At 54.1% G+C, this 18,376-nt stretch overlaps 1 protein-coding gene across 1 annotated transcript in view; it reads right to left on the bottom strand.

The window, feature by feature from the left end:
• Positions 1-2,503: 2,503 nt before the first annotated feature.
• SMOC1 (SPARC related modular calcium binding 1) overlaps positions 2,504-18,376 on the bottom strand; it is a 137,860-nt gene continuing 121,987 nt past the window's right edge. The window contains exons 9-13 of the mRNA XM_081087628.1: positions 18,289-18,371; positions 16,011-16,116; positions 9,471-9,715; positions 4,954-5,007; positions 2,504-4,476 (exon numbers count right to left, since the gene is read on the bottom strand). Coding sequence (XP_080943754.1) covers positions 4,460-4,476; positions 4,954-5,007; positions 9,471-9,715; positions 16,011-16,116; positions 18,289-18,371 — 505 coding nt within the window. The 3' untranslated portion in view covers positions 2,504-4,459. The remainder of the gene's footprint in view (positions 4,477-4,953; positions 5,008-9,470; positions 9,716-16,010; positions 16,117-18,288; positions 18,372-18,376) is intronic.

Below are 18,376 nucleotides of genomic sequence, written 5' to 3' on the forward strand. Positions count from 1 at the left end.
GGGGAAAGAAATGGGAGGGGAATTTACAGGACATGGTGATGAACTGAATGGATGGGAGGGAAGGACATAGGAGGAGGCAGGGAGGGCTCTGGGCTCCAGGCCCAGGGAGAGGCTGGCTGGTGCACCAGCACTGAGGAGAGGTGGGTGGAGAGTGTGTGTCAGGCTTGAGGCATATTGAGTTTCGGGGCTTGTGGGACACCAAGTGGAAGTGTCTGGGAGCCAGGACTCAGCGGAGCCCGGGCTGGAGGTTGAGACTGTGACAATCTCAGTAGCAGATTTCAAGTGCCGTCGAGATTCTCCTGACGGCTGTGCTGCAGGAGTGAAGAACCCTGTGTGATTGAAGCTATGAGGTTGGGGAATGTATTACTGCAGCTTCTCCTGGTCGCTCCTGACTGGCTCTCACGCGGCCTTTAGCAATGTGCCCATTGTCTTGTGGGAGGACCATGGACCATCAGCCAGAGTCAAAGCTTTGGCTAGGAAGACTCCAGGCAAAGCGACCTTTACCTTATTAAAGAGTGCACCTTGTTAAAGGAAAAACCGGTGGTCCAGACGGGAGGCCTGCAGCTGCATCGATGAGGTGTTGGCGAGGGTCCGAGAGTTCGCCTGGAGTTGACAAGAAATGACAAGAGATGCCTGGGTTACACAGGCTTTTAATAGGCAGGCATGTAGCCAAGGGAATGACCCTCCTCCCTATCAGTTCATGGAAGGCACAGGAAGGGGTGCAGTGACCCCAGCTTTAGAACTGAGGGCTGCATTTGATGGCATTATGTGAAAAAGTTAGCTCTACCTATCCTCACCTCTAGCTGGGGAAAGACCGATGCCACAGGCAGAAGGGCAGGGTGCCTGGGAAAGCAGCCTCCTTGGTGGGCCTTGTAGGTCATTTGGAAACTTGGGAGTAAATGACCAGAGGATCAGCCTGGCTTTCTCTGGGTTTGTTTCTACAAGGGATTGGTGCTGCCCATCTCCCATCTCACCCAGGAAACCAGGGTGGGTACCGCCTGGAGGCCCCTCCTCTGATAGCATCATAGGGGCCCCGACAAGATGCCTGGCCCTGCAGCTGTCATCTGTGACATCCCGACTGAAAATGCCCAGTGTTCTTCCCCTCACAGGGGCTAAGCCTGGCTCAGGGCCTCGGTGCAGGAAGAATTCTTGACTCTTGGCCCTGCTGCCAGTTTGTTGTTGTTTTTTATTTATTTATTTATTTATTTATTTATTTATTTATTTATTTACTTATTTACTTATTTATTTATTTAAGAAAGCAGTGGAAAGCTAAATGGGGCCTCCAGTCAAGTGTGAGCTCAGACCCGCCCCCTTCCCACACCAGGCTGGTCTCTCTGCTGGAGGCTAGGTCACCCCCAAGTCTCCCAATGAGGTCCTGAATGAGCAAATACCCCCTTATTTCTCTTCCCCAAATCCCTTAAGCATAGGATAGTCCTCTGCAAATTAGCGGCTTTTAATGAGCCTCTAAACTGCTCAGAGAAAAAAATGCTCTCACAGCTGAAGGCAAGCACCTGGGGCCAGAGCTGGACAGGAGGGAGCAGGTTGCTGTTCTAGCCCCTCAAGGAAGGCAGCTGGGGAGTGGGCGGAGCTCTGGGCTGGGACTCAGAAAACCTGAAGGTGATCCCTGGCTCTGCCTTTCCCAGCTGGAGGCAGCCAGCAACTCACTGAACCCAGGAGTCTGAACCAATGTGTGAATGGGGAGCCCGTCCTGCTGGGCTGTGTGGGTGTGTCAGCACTAGAGGAGGAGGGACCCCTGTGACAACGTTCAAAGGGGTAGGCCCTTTCCCAAAGATTGGGAGACGTTTGCAAGGGGAAATACCTCCTGCTCACCTGCACGTGTCAAGGCCGCAGAGTATGGCAAAAGGATGTGAAGGAGGCGAGGAAGCCCTTTCCCGGGACAGCTGTGTGTAGAGACGGGACAAGGGGGAAAGACGCCGGGAGCCCTGGAGAGAACGGAGAGCCTCGTCTTTGCTGCCGGTCCTCACCTGAAGTCCTCCCGCTCTGGGAACCACCCCAGCTGCCTTGATCTAAACGTGTCCCCCACAAAACCAGGACCCAGCTGGCAAAACCCCACTGGGGAGCTGTTCCCTAGTCTAAAGCTGCTTCCCAGCCTGGGGTCTTGCAATCTGGATTGCGGCCAATGTGCCCACTCCCACCCACCAGCCTGGAGCCATGGGATGGGCTGTCCACCCCCTCCAGTTCTCACCCCAAAGCACAGCCAGTGACGTTCTGTACTTCCCAGGATGGTTTGGAGGGGGCAGCTGAATGGGTGGAGGCAAGAAGGAGAATTACAAAGAGGACACAGACAGTGTAGGCAAGGGCAAGGGGACCAGTCAGTGTCCTCCCAACAAAGTCTGGTGCCACCTCGTGGCCACATCTGGGTTCCCTCCAGCCGCTGGGACTTCCTAGGATCAGTGTGGAAGGCACCCGAGCGGGGGACAACTGGACCTTTTGGGAAATTATGCGCATCCAGAAGCCACCCAAAGAAAGAGGCAACAGCCACCAAGGTTTACTCATTTTTATTTGTCATAAAACAAGCTACAGATAGTGTCCCTCCATCCTCACAAAGGAAAAGCACACAGCCAGCTACACAGGCGAGGAGGAAGCAGCCTGGGGGGGCTGGGTTTCTCCAGGACCGCCTTCTCCGTGTTGAATGCTTCCTGCAGGCCCAGAAGGGGGCTGGGTCTCCCGGCAGGGCCGTCCAGTGCCAGCACGCCCAGTTCTCAGGGTGGAAATGGGCGAGGGCTGCCTTTCTACGTCCCCATGTTGGGATAGGGCCTCCAGTCATCTGGAGATGAACTCTAGGACTTCCTCCAGGACAGCCAGAACCTTCAGACCATGTCACAAAAGGCCATGCTCCTCCCGGAGGGCCCTCCCCCTGGAGGGACCTCCCCCCAGTCAGGCCTTGAGCGGCCAGCTCTCCAGACCCAGGTGGGATACACCATCTGCAAGGTGGGTGCACCTATGGGAACACTGGGATGCGATGCCAAGTAAGGCCAGATTTGCAAGAGCAAGCCCCGGGGGACCCGCCCTCCCTCCCTGCTGCCACAGCTGCTCCTGGGATGAGGCGCCAAGCGTCACTTGCTCTCTGTCTGAGGGGGCATGGTCACCTGGGCAGAGGAAGCTGCTCTGCCCGAAGGCGGGGCAGCCCCCACTGGAACCCTGGGAAAAGGTCTGACGAAAGTGAGGCCAGTATTCCCCCAACTGGGTTATTATTCCTGCACTTCCAGGAGAGGCAGAAGTAGGAGGCCTAAGGTCAGGGTCGTGCTGGAATTGGCCTCAAGCCTGGAAGCCCTTAAAAGCATTTGAGGAAACAGGAAGAACCCCAGGGTTAAAAAATAAAACCATTCGGTTACCTACAAGGTGCGGGACCCCACCCCTCCCCCAGGCTGCGCTGACCACTGAGATGGCGGGGGCGGGAGAGTGGAGGGAACACCCAGTGTGACCGGGCAGCCCAGGAGGGCCAGGTCTCAGAAGCCTCCCCTTCGGGCCTGCAGGGGAGGAGCCCTTCTACGGGCCCTGCATTCGCCAACGATACTTTCGGTCCTCTTCCTTCCGCTGCTTAAATACTGACCTCTAAATAAGAGCCCCACTATGTGCCTTTTTCCTCTTTGCCCTCCCTCTCATGTTTTACACAGAGTAGGTACTAAATGTGGGAGAAATGTTGATGCAAATCCTCTGAGGACATCTGCACAGGGGTCACTAGAATCCTGGTCTGCCTATGGGCCCAGGGCCACCTGGGGGTCTGGGTAACAGGGGGAACTGGTGTCTGAGCTCCCTATTCCCCTCCCTCCACCTCTCCCCCAACACAAGCTCCCTTGAGAAGGTCAGCGGCGAGGTGTCTTGCCAACCTTGACAGCTACGACGTGGGGCAATTCCCTCCTCCCACCAGAAAGGACTGGGGGAGTCTGCAATATAATCACAGGCCCCCACCCATGTGCACACGGGGTCAGTTTCCAGAAAGAATGCAGGTGGGCTGGGGACTCAGCCCTGGGTTGTAGGAAGCTGGGCCGTGTGGCTGGAGCTCCCACACCCAGAGCAGGGAGAGGGAGGGAATAAACAAACAGCAATGCCAACGCCTGTACAAAAGAACTATACAATTTACATATATATTTATATACAGTATATAAATCTCTTTCTTCTCAGTCCCGCAACACCTCCCTCCCACCCCCCAAAAAACCCCTAAAAGTTGTCAGTAGCAGATCCAAAAACTTACAATAAGAGAGAGAATAAACAATCATTCTTCCCTTTCCTTTTCCCACTGTGGTATTAGATATTGGTGTTTACAAATGAAACCAAAAAGAACACACGCAAATAAGAGTTATTAAAAGTGCAAACAGGGTGGGCACCACTCATGTTACAGGGGATGTGGCTGGGCCGTGGCAAGGTCGAAGGTCAGGCGTCTGCTGATCCGTCCTGCCTCCCTGGTCTCGCCGCCTGCCCTTTGGTTTTCTGCTTCTTAGACGAGGCGTCCTACTGAGAAGGGGCGATATAAACAAGAAGAAGGTAGAGCTGGGGTTATGAGAAAGCCAACTACATGGATCCATTTCCCCCAAAGAGCAGCCTTTTCCACCTGCTGCTAGATATGGGCTGGGGCAGGACACAGGTAGCCTAGACTTGCAGATGAGCCCATGTTTTCACCAGCCCATTCGCTGCCACCAGGAGGCATCATCACATGGTAACTGGAACGAGACTGGCTTGCTCTGCACAAACCACACTCGTCCCAGATGCCAGCCTTTCACCCGGGGCTGGCAGAAGCGGCCGGTGCTCATCTACAGGTGGGGATGGTGGGATCCTCACAGCACTAACCAACCTTTCTCCTGTATCCTCAGCAAAAAGAGAAAAAAAATTAAATAGGAGGCTAGGTCCTTGGCCAATCCCTCCACTCCCGCTGCAGTACCAAAGCTGTGTGAGGGGGCCCATAGAGCAGACCCCAGAAAGAAGGCAACTTACTGAATGGGTTTGTGCCTGCTCGTTTTCCCTGGGGGAAGCTGCCAAGACTACCACCTGCAACAAATAGGAACATATGACGCTCGAGTGGCCTTGACCCAGGGAACGGGCAGAGCTTCTTCTCCATCCCCTCCAGGCCCAGAAGGAAGTGGACGAGGGAAAGAGCCAGGGGTTGCGCTGTGCTTCCCGTTCTGTGGGTGCCGGCAGCCCTGCTCTGCCGGAGTGAGCTCATTGCTAGCCTACACCTTTAAACAAAGTCCCTGTTCCATCAGGCCAGGCCCCACTGGGGGCCTCTCTGTTAGCTCAGAAGAGCTTTGGTGCCGATGGACATGTGCATAACCTTCTTGGTCCTGGTTCTCCAAGTCACAGAATGTCAGGTGGAAGCATCTTTGCGACCACCTGGTCCCTCCCTTTTACTTGACATATCTGGAAACTGAGGCTCAGAGCAGTTGAGTGACTTGACCAGGGTCCAAGGTGTGTTCTGTAACTCGCATTCCGCCCCACAGGGAGGCTCCTGCGGGGCCCAGGTCTTCTAAAGGAAGAGTGGGCAGTTGGGAGGCAGCACACCAGGAGTCATGTGACTGGAGTCATGTGACTATGCATGCCCACCACCCTCGGGGTAAGTCTGAAGAGTGGGAGTTAGGACCAAGGCCCTGCTGCTCCTGCTCTGCCTCTCATAGGACTGCCCTGAGGATCGAGAATCCGTGGAGGTTGAGAGAGGGCTGTGAGGAGTATGAAGCATTGTGGGATCCACGCCACCCGCTGGCCAAGTGAGCCCACTGTTCCATGTGCCTCCAGTTATGCTAACCTTCCTGAAGACCTTCCTGAGAGGGAGAGGACATGGGGTGGGCTGGGGCACGGGGCAGATGTTGGTAAAGCCAATTCTACATGGAAAGACAGGCAGCTGGGAAGAGGCAGAGCCATCGTTCATGGACTCCAGCCAGCAGCGCTTCTCCCAGTCGTGAGCTGAGACCTCCGCACCTAGAGGCTCCCGCGGCCCTGCCCACCCGCTGAGACTAGAAGGGACTCACAGCCAGGAGCAATCAGCTCGCCCTGTGAAGCTCACCGCGCTAGTCCCCTCGCCTAAGTCCAGCAATGCATTCCTCAGGGCAATTGTAGGTGATAGTTAGAAAATGGTCATGTCCCCATAGGAGGCTTGGAGATGGCACAGCCTTTATGTGGCGAAGCAAACTCAGACCTGGCTCTGCTTCCGAACCACCAAGGAGGGCAGCGGGCAACAGGGGCCTGACCCAGAGCAGGCGGCATCCAGGGCAATTCAAGGGCAAGCTGCCATTTTTCAAAAATGGAGGAACTGGTCTCCACCCTGCCTGTCTCACAGGATGGTGACAATATTCCTGACAAAGGTGCTTTATAAACGGGGAAGGGTCAGTTAAGAAAGAGGCCTAGACTTTTTCTGCCACAGAGAATTCTGCTCCCAGTGAGGAGTCTGATTGCTAAAAATACCCGTGTTCAGGAGTCATTTCCAAAAAATTTGGTCCCGCAGACCCAAAGCTACATTCATCCCAAACACGGCATCCTTCCCCAAACCCTTCCATGCCCCCATCTGGCATGCAAGCCCCTCTCAGCCCACCAGAGGGCAGCACATGACACCAGATGACCAAGGCAAGGGCTCCATTCCCTACAACCATCAACCCAAGTGACCTTCGGAGGCTCCTGGAACAGAGGGACCAGGGAAGCTGCTGTCAGTCCGTGGGTGTGTACCCCTATTACTACTAATTTTCTTTTGTGCCTTCACCACGAACCAGGTCTGGGCCTAGTTCTTCACATGCACCATCGTGTTAAATCTAGGAAGTAAATAACATCATCTCCATTTCGCACGTGAGGAAGCTGAGGCTCGGAGAGTGTAAGTAACTTGCTAAAAACTGCAGGGCTGGTAAGAGGCAGAGCTGGAGGCTGCCTTGAGGGCCCGTGCAGCAGCCGGGATTGTCAGACACCCGGTGCCCAGCAAGGACTGCGTGGCCCCGAGGTCACCACACTCTGCCTCCTCTAGGCCTGGGCGCTGTGCGGCCATAACTTCCCTCATGGGCAGGGGACCAAGGGCAGAGTCGCTAGAGACCTCTGTGTGCCCATCCCTGCTCTGCTCAGTTCTCCTGGTTAGGCCTGGGCCTACACTGACACTGGGTGGTCTCTTTCCAATACTGGCCTCTGCATGTGCTCTGTGAAAAAAGCACAGATTCCACGTGTATCGAAGCAGGATGTCACCACAAGGGGCAACCCCCTCATCTACTCATTCACTCATTTGACAAGGTTCTAGTGGACTGCTACCAGGTACCATGCACGATGCTAGCGGCAAGGAATTAAAAAGGCACAGTCCATGGCTTCCAGGGGAAACAGAACAGTCAAGTGCAATACAGAGTGGTAAGTGCTACTGACAAAGAGGCAGGAATCTCATGAAGAAGAACAGTAATACCGGCATTCTATTGAGCTTTCCCAGTGTCTCGGGCATTGTGATAAACGCTCTCACTCACTGTCTCACTGAATCGGCCCAACAGCCCAACGAGGTGGATGCTATAGTTATTCCCATTTTACAGATGGAGAAACTGGAGCCCCGAGGGGCTGAGTAGTGTGTGTGTGGCGAAAGAGCGAGTCTGCGGCAGAGGCAGGGTTTGAACCCTGACACTGGTGACTCCGAGAACTCTGGGGACACAAAGTGGCATCCTCACCGGATGGAAGTGCCCAGAGTGATGAGGTCACTCATTCCAGAACCGGGGCCAAAACCCAGAGATGGAGGGGGCGGGCCCTGAGACTGGATACCTAGGGTGACTCAGGCACTGCCCATGCAGTCCCCGCGTTTACACCATCCACTGAGGGTTCGAACACGGACAAGGCCTTGGGTCTCCTCCTAGGTGACCTCACCTTTCCCAAAGCCTGCATTTCAAATAAGTCAGCATCACCCAAGTCAGTACCATCAGCCCAGGCCCTTCACCTGCTCCACTGATCATCTCATCTTCGGGCGCCTCCCACTTGACACACCCTGACATGCCCGGTGCCTTCCCCGGCCCCTATGCGCGCTCTGCTCTGCTTTCCATGCCGCCCACCTCAGTGAATGGCCCCCCGTCCAGCTGTCCATCATCCCCATCTCCACTCAGCCACTATGTCCTGCCTCTCTCAAACCCACCCACTCTCTTCATCCCCACTGGCTTTCTCATAATGTGGGCCTCCCCCACCTCCTGCCTGGACGATGCCACGGACTCCTGTTGGGTGCTGGGCCTTGTTCCTCTCCATTCTGTTTCCCACGCTGCAGCCAGAATAATTTTCTAAAGCAAAACTGATCTATGGTTTCTTACACTGAGCCCCTTCAACAGCTTTCCACTAGCCTTATAAAGTTGAATCTCACCGTGCTTCCTGCCCCGCCCCTCTCCTGCCATCCTCAGACATTCGCTGCAGCCACACTCACACCTCTGAGTTCCTCTCCCACTCGGTGTCCTCGCCACTGCACTTGCCCTCTTCCTTTCCCCTCACCTGGCCTGTCTGCTTCGCCAGCTCCTCCTCATTCCTCAGGCACTGGCTTAGACCAGGGTTGGCAAACTTACCTGTGAAGGACTCGATAGCAAATATTTTAGGCTTTGTGGGCCATGTACTGTCTCTGTCATTCCTTCATCTTTTTTAAAAAATTACATCCCTTTAAAAATATCAAAATCATTCTTGCTCACAGACCATATGAAAACAGGCCACAGACTAGACTGGGCTCACAGCCAGGGTTTGCGGATCCCTGGTTTCGACATCAGTTCCTTCAAGAAGTTTCCCAAGGCCGTCTGGCCCCACGCTGACGGAGGTGCCCCTACCGATGTCCCTACGATATTCTGTACTTGTCTGCCTGTGACAGGGAAGATTAGATGTTGGCCAGACTCTCTCCTCTCCTCCTCCTCCTGGGCTCCCAGCCTTCCTTACTGTTGGGTGTGGTCCAGTGACTGAGTTCCGGCCAGTGAAATACGGGAGGTGACGTGTGTCACTTCCAGGCTGGCCCATAAAACTCCCCACGTGCACTGCTCCATGCTTTACCCTTGGCTGGGGATGCAGATGACTCCATGGTGACCTTGGAAGCCAGCTGATAAAGATGGCACAGTCATTCTTAGCTGGGATTTCAGAGTAAGGAGCAATCCCTGCTCCTTCCTTCCCCTACTCACCACACACACACACACACACACACACACACACACACACACACACTGACTTGGAATCATGCTGAACTATTACGTGGAAGAGACACAAATTTCCACTGTGCTGAGCCATTGCATGTGTGGGTCTGCACCTGGCCTATCCTAACACACTCTCACAGCACTTATCACAACATCTGTAAACATCTGCAGATCTGAAAAAGGATGGGGACCTTGTTCATCACTTCCTCCAGTGTGCAGGCATCTAGCATGAAGCATAGCATCCTCCCAGGACACAGCTGAATAAGTGAGTAGCTGGGAGTCCATGGATTGGAGAGCCTTTGGTCCCTGAGCCTGGTGGGACACGTATTGGAAGACCAGGAGCCCTGGGGGAGCACTCACCTTCTTTGCTCACACCCAGGCAGCCCTTCAGCTCGGGCAGCGAGATGACCTTGTCCTTGTTCAGGTCACAGTAGTCGGTGAAGCGCCGGGCGCATTTCTTGGGCTTGGCTTTCTTCTTCACGTAGCGCTTGAAGGGCTTCATCTCCCGCTTGTTGATGTCGTTGCTGCTGTTGCTGTCCAGCTGGCTGAAGTACCAGTGCACCACTCGCTCCTCCAGGGTGTGGCTGGGGTCCGGCTCTGAGAACCTGGGCCACGGGCAGACACCCCCACCCCAGAGAGCACGGCTCAGATGCCATAGGAACCATCAGCCCCACCAGATTCTCTCCCGCAGCTCAGGTGGTGGGCTGCGGGCAGCCAGGAAGACATGGCTCCTCCAGCCAGAGATCTCCCAGACCCGCTCAGCCTGTACAGAATCAAGCCATCCTCTCCAGTCTGAGTCTCCAACCGGGATGGTTCAAGTCCAGTGGGTGACTTTATCACATGAATGTGCTTCACTTTCTACCATAGCCGTTCTTGTACAAGATGGGTGCTCAGACATACTGGCTGGCCTTAACTCGCCTGAGAAAACCACAGGTTGGACCTGAACTGTCCTTCTCCTGGCCTAGTGTTCCCTGCCAGACAAGCTGCTCTTCACACATGAACATGTATGAATGTGGCTCAAATGCATGTGACTACGGGAAAGGGTGCTCCGAGCACCAGGTCAGGTCCCGGGAAGGATTCCAGAGTGGGAGGCACAGCCCTGGCCCCAAGCTGCTCACGCAGAGCCCCCGGACAGGAAAGCAGGCAGGGAGAACTCGGTGTGAAGTGTGACGTTCCTATGGCCCATCACTGTCAGGTCCCACAAGCATTGAGAGAAGGCCGTTAGGAGGCACACAAGCAGAGGTTCTAAACTGGCCATCCCAGACCTGCTAGAGGCGAGTCCACAGAGAAGGTTGAGCCAGGAGGTCCTGGGTGGGCCTGGCGTGCCACATGCTAACAAGAACCCCGGCAGCTCTGCTGAGAAGCACTGGACCCGAGGAACCACGACAGCCTGCTAGAGTCTGTGGCACAGTAGCAGGCATGGCTCACAGCCACAAACATGGTGACCACACAGCGACACTGCCTGTACTTGTAACGTGCGCAGCTCACCCATCGTTTTGTTCACTGATGCCTCATCTTCTCCCCAGAAGGACTTGGGGTGCTAATATTTAAAACGTTTAAAGCCAGTGATGGGTCTATCCCAGGAGGAGACTGAGGTCTCTGACCAGAAGGCCAGAGCCACAGGAGTGAGTATGGACACAAACAGAGGTGCTAAAACTGGCCAGTCCCAGACCTGCTAGAGGTGAGTCCACAGAGAAGTTTAATGGCAGGAGGTCAAGGGTGGGCCCAGGCCCCCGTGTTCAAACTCCTGGGCAACCTTCCCTTGGTAAGGGGCGTAAGACTGAGCTCGGGGGGTTCCACACATCCAAATACTTAGTCTGCAGCGCGCTGGGGCAGACAGGTAACCACCATGCGTCAGAAGCAAGACCAAGGGGCTCACTGCTCCAAAGGGGTCCTAGCTCAGGGGCTTGGGGCCTGCCAGAACATTCTGCAGCCGGGCCTGGCAAGAAAAATATTCAGGGCACTTGCCAACGCCTTGGGGTTCCTCGCTGGGGTTTGCTGAGTTTTCCAGACAGTAGGGGACCACCCTTAACCCCTCCCCTATGGACAAGCCAGCACACTCCCTCCGCTTCCTACCCCCAAGTGACCTCAACGTTTAGGGAAAAAGAAGTTTCATTACTGCTAAGTGCCCAGTCCTCATTAAGTGGATTGCAGTCTTGGGCAGGCTCCCTGGGCACCCTGGACTGATTCCAAGAGAGCGCAATTAGTGGATCTGCCAGCGGGGCCTCATCCTGACAGGTTTAATGCGGGAGGACCTGGGAGGGTGGAGGGACGGGCTGCCTCGGGCTCACTGGGAATCGCTTGTCTGTCCTGGAAGCCAGGCTCGGGAGGTCTTTGGAACAGGCCTTGCAGTTATTCAACGCGGAGCTCAGATTTCTGTCTCTGCCAGTACAGGTACCTGGGTGTCTATTTTACCTGCTACATTCACTTTCAAGCCTGCCCCTGCAGGGTATACCAGGTGGGCAGCAGAAAAGTCTTTGTCAGGATGCTCACAGTGCAGGGAGGGTGGCCAGCTCCTTGTGGGAGCGCCCTGCCTGCCTCTGCAGCCCCTAAACTCGAGGGAAGACCCACAGTGGAGGAGCCCCAGGAGAGGTGTTCCAGTTACTCCCACCGGGGGTTCTCTAGGGCAGCTGGGGCTGGGTAGGCCCCTCTGACCAGGGGGGCATGAGCGTCCCAGGCAAAGGCAGCTAACCTTTAGGCTCGGCATAGCGTAATGTCTACCTAGAGGCTGGAATAATAAAGTCTCAGTCGCTGAGACGGGAAGGAATGAGGTCATCCCGCCTGGACGCCCTGCCAGGAGAGGCTCGCTGCCTCCAGCATGTGTTCCTGGGGCTCCGGCAGGCCCAGTTCTCAGCACCTCCATTGATGGAGCTCCCTGCACCACCTTTGGGTCCGTTTGCAGCAAGAAGCCTCTCTTCTCACTTTACAACTCCTAAGAGTTCCCTCCCATGCTGAGAGTTAGTCATTTCGCTCCTGCTCCCTTGTCCTTCCCTTTCTTTTTTAAAAAATTGATTTCAGAGAGAGATAGAAACATCAATGATGAGAGAGAGTCATCAAGCAGCTGCCTCCTACACGCCCCCTACTGGGGATGCAGCCTACAATACGGGCATGTGCCCTGACCGGGAGTCAGTGCCCTCCTGGTTCATAAGTCACTGAGCCACACCAGCCAGGCTTCCCTCCCTTTCTTTTGACTCTCCCTCCCTGCCCTGCCTCCCTTGTCCAGAGAGCCATGTTCCTGCCCTCCTTGCTCCCCAGAACCTCAAGCCTGGAGCAGCCATGATTTCTGACTGCTGGCCTCCCCGGTCCGCCTCCTGACTTGGCCCCTGGAGGCTCCAAGGACACTTGCAGAGGAGAGGCCCTCTGCGGTCCTGCCAAGCAATGCCCCTTTCTCTCTGTAACACTGACACAGCCCAGCCTGCCTGTGGAGCCTGAGGTCCTCCTCTGTCCTCCCTCCTCCCAGCTGGACTCTCGGCTCTGAACTTCTTTGACCTCCAGACGCTCCCCCTCCCTCTCAAATACAGAGCTCGGCCCTCCACGGGAAGCGGCAGTGCTAAGGTTCTACCTTGGAACCCAACACCTTGTCCAGGCCAAGCTCCCAATGCATTTCTTAGCTCTGGGAGATGGTGGACCCTTCTGAGAACCTGGGTAAGCTCTAGTCCCTCTCCCTAAGAAAACGCACACACACATAGGACTCTATAGATTTTAGGGGCTTAATGGATCCCCTAAACCTCGTCCAAGGTCACAGACTCAAGTAAAGAACCCTTGATTTAGAGGGAGGAGATTCTCACCACACCCCGAAGAAGGCTTAAGCATGAGCCTTCCAGAAGACGACGGGGTGAGAGACAAAACATAGTAACACGGAAGGATTTCGGGGTAGTTTCCATATTTCCAACAAAACATAATAGAAAAAAGAAAACTCTAAAGGCATCGGGTTTAAAACTGTGTAAATCAGGTTTCTGGCTTCATAACAGCCTTAAGTCCCAGACCTACCAAGCGTCACAAGGTTTAGTTAAGACCGAAATCTGCTGAGCGTCCTGGGCCAGCCAAACCAGCCGTGAGCACAAGTGGAAGACAGGAGGCCTCTGTTAACTAAGGGGAGCTAAGGTTTTCCCAACAGAGCGAGGAGGGGGGCAGGAGGGCCCCTCCCAGAGTTTCCAAGAATCTCTTAAGCGGTCTTGACTGGAGCCCTTTCCATCGTAGTTAGGCTCCCCAAATTTACCCCCACCTCCAGGCTATTCCCTACTGAGACCCCCCACTCTTGTAGCTTTCTACAGTATCCTTTCAATACTTTGACAACTTGCACTCCCAGCTCTAGGCTTATACTGGCATCAAACTTCAAATCCCTCTCTCACACGTGCACACATGATACCCACTGGAGACCAGGATTACTGGAATTCAAAGCTGGTTAGACAGGGTCTGGAGACCCTACATTCAAGAGTGCAATGGTCCCTTCAGATCACTTAGCATCAATTTGCTGGTCCATGCCACAGCCTCCCTACAGGTAAAGTTCCACTTCTACTAAAAGGGCCCGTTGGGTATGTAGGGCATTGAAGTATCCTTGGATATGGCGGGAGAGACACAGTAAAATGCCCTGCCTCTGGGCTGTTGAGGTGGCTGTCCTGCTGACTCCTGCCTCCAGGGATAAGGAAAGCCACTAGCAGCGGTTCTCAGCCAGTGGGTCGCGACCCCTGAAAATACATCCTGCATACCAGATATTTACATTACGATCCATAACAGTAGCAAAATTACAGTTATGAAGTAGCAACGAAAATAATTTTATGGTTGGGGGTCACCACAACATGAGGAACTGTATTAAAGGGTAGCGGCATTAGGAAGGTTGAGAACCACTGTGCTAGAGCCAGGGGCCCCTGGACTGGCCTCCATGAGTCTTCTCCCAGGTGGAGAGGTGGCAGGTGCCACCTTTCTGCAGCACTTTCAGTTTTGCTTCTGGGGCCTGAGCCGTGCCAGGCCTTGGCTGCAATGTACAGCTGGAGAGCCAGCCCCATTTGCCACAAGGAAACTTGCTTCGGCCAAGATCGTGGGCCCAGTTCTGCTGTCCCAAGCAGTTTTATAGAAGGTGAGGTGGGACGGCCCGGAGGCACTAGCCAAACCAAGCAGACCAACTGAGCTGCATGTGGCATTGGGGCCAGCCCAGCCAGCTGTGCGGGAGGGCGGGGCTGGGAAATGCCAAGTCAGCCACATTCCAGCCTCTTCCTGCAAGGCCATCAACAAGTAACCACACTGGGCAGGAAGGAAGAAACCACAATAAAGACAGTCTCTCCTGGAGGGACCACAGAAGGCCCAGGAGGTTCACATGTCCCATCCCACCGCCCCACACAGTTGCCTTTCTCCAGGGCGAGTGAAGAAAGGACTCAAGCACAGTCCTCCAGTTGGGATCTCAGAACTCGGCCTTTGGGACTGATAAAGGCTAGTTGGGTGCCATGGGAGGACTGATCTAAGGGAGAACTCTGCTTCGTGAAGCTCTAGTGGGAAGGACCAAGAGGATAATTCAATCATCCAAGATGCCTTCACTGAGAACGGCTGCCATGAAAAGACACTAGGCCAGCCCCTCCCATGCACCAGTGACAGGCGTTTCTAGGGACACTCTTCTACTTTGTCTATTTTTAGATTTGGGTGGCACTGCTTTCCCTCTAGGTCAGGCTAGCAGACCAGAAAAGGAAGTAGACATCTCTCTCTCTTCCATTTCCTGCATCTGAGAAGTCTTCAGATCCTATCGATCTCATTCCTAAAGCTTCAGTACATCATCCCTTCCCCATAGCTGTAGTCCATTCTTTCTCACCCTTCACACTGGCCATTGGGTAGCCTTCCTGTCCCGACTGGCTGCTGCCCTCTTTGCCATGAATCACAAGACCCAGCATGATCTGGATGCCGGCCAACTCTGCCATCTCATCTCTTGCCTGGCCACAGCCTGCTTCCCAATGTAAGCCATGCTTCTTGCAATTCCTTCCACAAGGAGCTACCTCGTTCATATCTCAGTACCCTTGCGGCCCCCTCTGCTAGGATGCCCTTATCCCTGGTGCATCTAAGTCGGAGCATTTTCCCATTTGTAAGCGAAGAGGTGGCTCCAACGTCGCCTCCTGTGTAAAGCTTTCTCTCACATGCCCTCCCTCCCCTGAGTCCCTGCAGCACCTTATCTGCCTCTATTATTATACTGACTTTAAAGTGCAACCACGTGATTAGCTATCTCTTCTTCCAGGAGCTCCTCCAGACCAAGAGCTGTGCCCTTGTCCCCGAATGTCCTCAGAACCCAGCGCAGAGCTTACATGAGGGGAGGGCAAAGATGTTAGAGTTTGAGCAAAACTGAAATCTCCATGCCTGACAGGTGAGTGGGGAGGGAGGACACCCTGCGTTCAGCACTGTCCAGCATCCCTCTTGCCCCTTCTCCCACTGTCCTGAGTGGGACTGTTTCCCACTGGCCTCAGCTGATGTCCAGCTTTAACTGCCAGACCCTGAGCAGAGGTAGGAGAGCCCGGATGTGGTTTCCTTCACACTCGTGTGTGCGTCAAAGAGAACTCAAGTGCTCTGTACCCGCTCCCTGCCCTCCCTGCTTCCATCATATACCATCCTCCTTCCTGCCATGGAGGACTATCACTCCATGTATCCACCTCTGAGACCGAGATAAAAGGCCTTATCAAGATATATTTCTCTGTATCAGACAGGGATCCCTCCACCTATCCATCCACCCTTCTAGCTGTTTAATCATTTAGCAAATATTTATTGAGCACCTGCTATGGGCCAGGCACTATTCTGAATTCTGGGAATAAACACAGCAGGGAAGAAGGACTGACCCTACTCAACCCCTCCCCAGTCTCCACAGCATCTGGGAAAGTCAGGGGCCCCACGATCCCCGCTGGGCCCAAGTCCTGCTCACATTCTCACCTCCCGCCTCCAGTGGGCGCTGCTGAGTTAATGGCCTGCACCATGTCCGTGGTGAGGGCATCCAGGAGGCTGGTGATAAATTCCATTTTCTTTCCTTCCGGACAGCCTGAAAAACACGGTGAGGTTTGAAGGCTGACGCCAGGTAAATAATCAAGTAAACAGTTTCCTCGGTGACCACCATTTCCCAAACCTCTCCAAGTCCTTCTTGTCCAGCCAAATCCATTTTGGGAATCATTGACTGCTCAGATGACTCGCACAAACCTCCACAGTTCCTCTACCTGCAGCCCACAAAGGACCGTCAGACAACATGGAGAGTAAAGCTTTCAATTTGCTTTCATCCCACAAATTTTTGCTGTGTGTCAACACAGGCACAAACTTTTGCTGTGTGCTAACTGTTAGGGATATAACACAGGGTATAGTGTCCTCATCCTCGTGAAGTTCACAGTCTACCGGGGAACTCGAGCTGGTTCTATTACTGCGTGACCAGCGGTCTCTGCAGGCAAGGACAGGAAACAGCGGTCTCTCCAGGTGCTGAAGGCACCAAGGTCAGTGTTGACATAAATAAATGTACCAGTTTACCTATCCAAGAGCCTCCTCCTTTTTCTCACTTCTCTTCTCATCCAACTTAGATGATAATGATCAAATCTCCCTTATAAATGCTCTCAAATCCTTTGTTTTTCTTCCCCTCCTTTGCTCTATTCCAGCAAGACCCAAAGCACGGATGAACCTTCTCACAGATTTGCTCTTTCCAGGTCGACAGCTCAGTATGGCTAGTGTACACACCACCACACAAATGGGTGTCCCTGTCAATTCAATGGACTCCGGACACTCCCTACACAGTCCTCCTTGGTGACTATTTCATTCTCTTTCCTTTGCAAACACTGCAGGTCTCAGTGTACCTTCTGGGCAAATACCTTTTCAGAGAAGCCACAGACTCTGAAGTAGGCTCTCCCTGCCCTTCTCACAGCACCGTGCTCTCTCCCTTCAGAGTTCCTGTCACTGCTATTGGGATGCTTGTGTTCATTTATTTGTACACTCTCTGTCTCCTCCACTATGGAAACCTCATGTCGATTTTTGTTGTTGTTAATCCTCACCTGAGGAAATTTTTCCATTGAGAGTGGAAGGGATGGTAGGAGAGAAAGAGAGAGTGGGGGGGGGGGAGGAGAGAGAGAGAGAGAGAGAGAGAGAGAGAGAGAGAGAGGGGGGGGGGAGAGAGAGAGATACATCAATGTGAGAGAGACACATGCTTTGGTTGCCTCCTACAGGTGCCCCAACTGGAGCTGGGGGTTGAACCCTCAACCCAGGTATGTCCCCTTGACTGGAAATTGAACCCAAGACCCTTTGGTGTGTGGGCTGATGCTCTACCCACTGAGAAACACTGGCCAGGGCCCGTGTGTCACTTTTGATCGTGCAACGATACTCAGTGCCAGGCACATGGAGAATCCCAATTCACGCTTGCTGAGGAGATGGCTAGAAGGAACTACCCCGGCCTCCGTAACTCCCTCTTGTAACAGGGTGATCTCTACACACCTCAGTTGGAAACCCCACACCTTCAAGAGCTTCTGTTGCCAGTTCTCACACTGGAGTCCTGATGGGGAATGGGGAATAGGGACAGGGAATTGGAAGGGGGGCCCAGCTCCCACTATCACGGGTCCCAGTTTATGCTGATTTAAACGAGTGTTTCAAGCCACCAATCTGTAGTAATCTTCTCATAACTCATTAGCAGAGTACTCTATGAATAAGCAGGAAACCAGCACAGAAGCCATGTAGAGGTCCTGGGCCCCCCACCTTTGTGTCTTGTGTCATAGGCCAGTGACAGTCCTGGGCCACCAGGGATCGTCACAAATGCACTTGGCAGGGCAGGCGACAGGCGGTGCCCACATCCCCCAGGACAGCTCCTCCCTGTAAGCTGTCTACTCTTCACAGCCCTGGGAAAAGGGTTCACAGCACCCAGAACGCTGTCCCGGTCACCACAGGATAGAGAGAGAATGATAGGATTGTAGGGACAGGTTGTAACCCAGTGATCACATGTTGAAAATAAAAAGGTCAGGGCAAGGAGGAGAGACAATGTGCTCAGGGGCACAGGACTAAGTAGGGACAAGTCCCGGACTGGATGCAGATCCCACAGCTCCTGGCTCCGTGCTCCCAGATGCCCCTGTCCAGCACGCCTGCTCCATCTCACAGACAGGACACAGACCTCAGGAGGGAACACTTTGCATGATGAGGAGGGGGTACAGAAAAAGGTGAGGTGCCAGCAAGGGGCACCCTCATCTCCCACCTGGCAGCTCCCTGTCCTTGAAGGGGTCATCCACTTCCGTGCTCTTGGCCCTGGCGTCGCTCTCACAACTGGGCATCACGTAGCTGGA

The sequence above is a fragment of the Myotis nattereri genome (assembly GCF_964212035.1).
Source record: "Myotis nattereri genome assembly, chromosome: 1".
Taxonomy (NCBI): Eukaryota; Metazoa; Chordata; class Mammalia; order Chiroptera; family Vespertilionidae; genus Myotis; species Myotis nattereri.